We start from the raw sequence: 6,000 nt of genomic DNA, 5'->3' as shown, positions 1-6,000 counted from the left end.
ATCCCTCGAAAACACGCCGTATCTGTGCTGTCTTCTCTTCAGAAACATCCTCTTCATTACTTTTGCCAAGCGGCCACGACAATGATGGCGATGAGGAGAAGAACAATCACCACCCACATCCCTGATTTAAAAACACACAACAAAACATCTTAATGAAACAACACTCTTTGAGCAGAAGATGCCCTAACAGAGATGTGCACATTTAAATTCATCATTTGCCATGCAAAAACATGACTGATCTTTAGCACATGTGCATCCCTACCAGCAGCACCGCAAAAAACTTCAGAGATCTGTTGTTTATCCTTACATTTTTTGGACTTGAAACACTTCCTAACTGTAATTTCAATGGTCGATTCATTTTATTTCATTCATTATTTGCATTTTTCATGTATTACTCATTCAAATAAACAGGGCTCGTAGCCCTGTGTATAATTCAAGATCAGCACTAACTGAGGGTGAGAATGACAAACAAAATGTGGTGAAACTTTCAGCGATGCATCTGCCTTTCATTAATCCTTCTGATAGTCACATTTCTCATTTACTCTGTGTCACTAGAGGAATTCCAGGAAGGTGTTGGAGAGGATGTCTCATCTCCTGTGAGTCACTTACATCAACCAGAACATGTGTTGTAGATCCGCTATTACAAAACTGATAGTTCTGACTCGGATTAAATGAACCGATCAATCCTCAACTGTGACTGAACATCCTACATTCATTCTACATAAGTTAGGCTTGAACTACTTACTGGATTAATCAAACTGAAGTTTTACAATTATTATATTAATAAAATTATACTTTAGTGCTTTTCATTGCCTGGCCTTTTTTATACACAGGCTAACCTTTTCAAGGTTACATTTAAATGAATATATTTAAGGGTGATTCTTCAATCTAAGGCTGATATTTTAAAATCAAAAAAAAAAAAACTATGTTAAAATATTTATTGCGTCTTAAAATCTTAAATTCCTCAACCTTCAAGTGGATTTTGGTACATTGTGATGTGGTATTTGATATTGTCTGTGATGGTAATGATTTTTCACTTTTTGTTGGATATTGGATATCCATTATCCAATATCCTTGGATAACACAAATGGATCCTATTAGAATCAGATTCAAATTAGGTCTATCAGTTATTTAAGTTTGAATTTACAAAAAATAAACTAAATAATTTCTGAATTATTATGCTCAAATACTCACTGATTTGCTAATAACTCTTAATATACACCTCAGATTGTGATGTAAACATCTTAAAGTTAATTTCATTTCTGATCTTCGAACTGTCAATTACAATTACTATAGTAAATAGAAATAAAACGATTTTTTGTCTAAAGATTTTAAAAACGTTTGGCATGACGGTAGTGACAGAAATGACAAATATTAGGGACATCAAGTCTTTTTTTATGAAAAAAAAAAATGTATACTGTATACATCAATTCCAAATTAACTGGAAATAAGAGGTTGAAATAAAAAAAAGTATAAAAAATAAAACATTTCCAGATGTTTTCCTGGTAAATAGATTACATATCTATTTACAATAGAGTAAATAACTTATAAATAGACAATAAAAACAAATACAGCTAATAAAATATACCCTTTAAAACTCTCTCTCTCTAAAATCATCCTAGAAAATTTTCCAAGATCACGCTTTTCAACACACACATTTTCTGACTATGTTTGTCTCAAGTCTAACTTCAGTCCTTCCTTTGTTTGTGCAAACTCTACAACATAGCAGACATGCCATCATCTGTCACGTAATTTCAAAACACGCTTATCTCTGCTAATCAGACAGGGTTTTTGACATATGCGCTGTTCGTCATGGACACTGGCTGGTACTGTGTTTGCAGTACTTTAGTTTACATTTCTCTCATAGTTTGGCTCGGTGGCTGTGCGTTCCCAACGGAGATCATAGCGCCAGCTGGCCTGCACTGAAGCACAGGGTAAAAGGAAGCCGTGCTGAACAAACTTGCGCTGGTATTATGAAATACCAGCGATCTAAGCCTGCTGCGGGCAGGGCATGAGTTAGGAAATAACGCCACACAGCCGGCAATTGTCCAATTTTTTTTTTTTTTTTTTTACTGTGACTAGGAACAATGTCACAATTTTATTGAACAGACCCCCATCCCACTGGAAAATGACAGATTTAACAGAAAACAGGCAAGAGAAGTATACAGAACATACGGTCCACCAATCTTCACTGAACTGGTAAACCTGTAGAAAACCATTTAACATGATGGAAAAACATCTCCCAATGAACATTATCTTTTTTTTTTTTTTTTATAAAATGCCAAATGGAGAAATGTCATTAAGATTTAAATCAGCCTAAAGAGAACTGTAAAACAAACTCTCATTCACACTGTGAGACTTCTACGCTTTAAAGCGAGTTTCACACCCAGGCTCGGCTGTTTGCTCCTCTTTTTCACCTCTGAGAAACTGTCACAGTCCTATAAGCAATCAAATAAGCTTTGTAACCCAATCACGCTGCCCCAATGACAACAATAATATTTGCTAGATAAATAGATTAGTGTGCACAGAGGGCAGAAGACCTGTGAGGCCACCCAGGGGCAGAACAAAGGACACGCATTCTTCCCAAGTGTCCTTTATTTATTTAAAATCAAAGTCGAGGGAGAAACAGAGACCCGCAAAACTCTAAACTTCAACTTGTCATAGTCAGGGGCTAGAAGATTCCAAACAAAAGATGGGCCTGAAATGTATCATTTTCTGAACAGATGATTTTGATCTGCCTGTCAATGTTGTTCCTAATAGTTCTTTTTTTTTTTTTATCTTTTCAAAAAGGATGGTTATAAAGTATTTGGTTGTAGAATGTAAACAAATTAAAAACGAATTACATGAATGAAATAACATCAGACTTCATACATTCCAATATGATGGCAGATCTGGCTTTTAATTTAGCATTTGGCTTTAGTACTAAAGTTCACCTTTTTGATGTAAAGATGTCAAATGCTCTATATCTATCTGTACACTATTCGTTTCGAATTATATATATTTTAAAGAAATTAATACTTTATTTCAGCAAGGATGCATTTAATTGATCAAAAGGGACAGCAAAGACATTTATAATGTTACAAAAGATTTCTATTTCAAAGAACTTTTTTAAAATGTTCTATTCATCGAGGAATCCTGAAAAACAAATGTATCACGGTTTTAACTAAAATATTACCCTACAATGATTTCTGATTATCATGTGACTAGAGTAATAGCTGCTGAGAATTCAGCTTTGCCATCACATGAAAAAATTATATTTTAAAATATATTAAGTTAAAAACAGATATTTTAAATTGTTTTATTATTTCACAATATTACTATTTTTTTCCCCTGTATTTTTTTTATCAAATAAATGCAGTCTTGGTGAGAACAAGAGACTTTATTGCTATGTGCAAAAACTCATGTCGTTCTTCCTCTGGCTTTCAGACAAAACAGCAAAACAGTTTTCAAATAGCTGGATGATTAATTGTAAAATAAATAAATAAAATTTGGACTAAACTATTCTAATATTGTGAGTGTCTGAAATATATATACAGAAAATAATTGTAGACACTTCAACAAAAAAATATGAATTATCAACAATGAACACCCATATACAGTCTGAAAATAAGATTGACACAGGAGATAAATACTGTATAAACCGTGTGTGTCCACAGGAGTGAGAGATTAGACAGCGGGAGAGACCTTGAAAGTGTTGTGGCATGTTATTTTTCAGCTATTTCTTTCTACGAGACAAAGACAAGTGTCAAACAAAGTTGGGAAACGTGAGGAGTGAAGTGAGTCAGGGAACAGAAGTGGGGTACGGGCGACAAGGCAGTGAGGAATTTTTCCATTCATCAACCCCTCCTCTTCACCCCCCTTCACAGAATACATGAATATGGTTAGGTGTTAAAAGCAGACGCGGGACAAGAAGAAGAGGGGTAGAGAAATAAAGGAGCGAGAAAGAGAATCAATGCAAAACTCAGTGAGTCTGGCCTCCAGCTCTGGGATCTGCAAACAAACTTTAGTCTGTAGAGTCCTCTGGACAAACAAATGGAATTATGCGTCACATTAGAGAAGCAGGACAAAGCGCAGCAATGCATTTATTTCCAAGAGAAATTCAAGACGGATCTGTATAGGGCAAGCAGAAGAGATGTAGTTAAACCGGCTCTCACTAAAGAAAAATGATCCGTTTTATTATTCACACACTGCACATGATCTTGGTTATAATAAAACGAATTCACGATCAATTCTATGTCTTCTACGAGGAGCTTATTTAATGAATAATGTCTTGATGTAACTTGAGATAGCGAAAACCCCTGTAAATAAAAGTTCTACTGGCAAGTCAGCTCTCTTAAAGCAACAGCTCTGCCAAAAATGACAATTTTGTCATGTTCGACATTTGTCGAGTGTAAAGACAGTGGCACACAAAAAGGTTTGTAGTGAGAGCGTATTGGTTGAACATCTTTCATCACCCTAAGACACCAGAGTTAAAGTTAGAAAATATGCCAACATTTACTCAACATTATGTTGTTTCAAACCCTTATTTCTTCCATGGAACAAAACAGGAGTAGAGGTATGACTTTCTTTTGAGGAAGAAAAAGATCTATAGCGGAATGTTTTAGCTGGTCTTTCCATACTGTACAATATTGTAGAATTTACAATATTGTTAAGATGGGATGTCAAGATCCAAAATTGAAAATAAAAATAACAAAAAAATAGTGCAAACAGCTTCAATATGTTCAGAGAGTCTTTAGAAGTCAAATGATAGTCTTGTGTATGGAGCACACTAAAATTTAAGTTCAAAATCCAAAGAACATTCTGACTTTGCAACCATTCATGTAATGTCCAGATGCATTGCACCAGGTTTGACAGCCCCTGACCACTGCCCACTTTCACTCCATGAAAAAAAAGAGGCCTAAATTTCACTGCCTAAATTCATACGTGAGGGTGAGTAAATAATGAAAGGATTTTTGGGTGAAGTATTCCTTTAATGAAGAGCTTAATGAAGACAGATACTTTGTGTCTGCTGTTTGAATATACAGACATGCTTCAACATTTACCACATGTGAAATTATTTAAGTGTTTCAGACATGGTTGGCATGCACAAAACTTGAGAAATCTGAGAGGCTGTAGTCATTGATCACATCACAGAAAATGCAATTAAATGAATAGTTCACCCATAAATGAAATTTCTGTCATCATTTACTCTGCTCCAATGTCGTTCTAAACATAATTTAAATACTGAAATTAGTTCTCTTCCATGAATCTACAACAAATGCAGACTGGAGCTTTTAAAGCTTCAAAAATAAATACAATTTAAATAAAAGTATCATACAAAATACTATATTCCGAAGCCATGTGATAGTTTGAGATTCACAGAGTCAGTGAACAGGATCAGTCCAATTCATGATTGATCTGGATCAACCAGTTCATTGAATAGATCTGACTAAAAATAACAATTTGTTTACAAATTACAAATTGCTGCGTCTCACATGAATGCACCAAAGAGACCTAGGTCCAGATGTCAAAGATGTCAAAATCTTTAATGAATAACAAATAAATGAAAAAAAGCTTTCTCAAAAAAGCTTCTGTATTGTGATACATCGAGTGAAACGAATAGGTCTCCACCCTCTCAGCACTGGGCATCACATGAACTCCAACTTGCTGGTTGGAATCTTACCTCACAGGTAGGTCTTTCAATGTGGCTGGGGGTACATCCAAAGCACATCAACTGGTAACGGGAGTTCCTCAGGGATCAGTTCTTGGCCCTCTCCTCTTCTCCATATACACTACACTGCTCGGACCCATTATACAGGCATATGGTTTGTCCTACCATTTCTATGCTGATGACAAACTACTTTTCATTGTGACCAGATGATCCAACGGTAGCTGCACAGATCTCAGAGTGCCTGGCGGACATCTCGGCATCGATGAAAGAACATCACCTACAGTACAACCCAACTTAGGAAAGACAGAGTTTCTTTTCTCCCCTGCCACTCGGACTGTATAGCACAATTT

General features: G+C 35.4%; 1 protein-coding gene across 1 annotated transcript in view; it reads right to left on the bottom strand.

Annotated features, from left to right (window-relative positions):
- The window catches only part of stx8 (syntaxin 8), a 100,080-nt gene continuing 94,080 nt past the window's right edge, over positions 1-6,000 (bottom strand). Inside the window, exon 8 of the mRNA XM_056246211.1 lies at positions 1-121. Coding sequence (XP_056102186.1) covers positions 57-121 — 65 coding nt within the window. The 3' untranslated portion in view covers positions 1-56. The remainder of the gene's footprint in view (positions 122-6,000) is intronic.

This window comes from Rhinichthys klamathensis, unplaced genomic scaffold (genome assembly GCF_029890125.1).
Source record: "Rhinichthys klamathensis goyatoka isolate OS25496 unplaced genomic scaffold, OSU_Roscu_1.1 h1tg000036l_1, whole genome shotgun sequence".
Taxonomy (NCBI): Eukaryota; Metazoa; Chordata; class Actinopteri; order Cypriniformes; family Leuciscidae; genus Rhinichthys; species Rhinichthys klamathensis.
The sequence above is the reverse complement of the archived record's forward strand: the minus strand, read 5'-3'. Positions and strand labels throughout refer to the sequence as shown.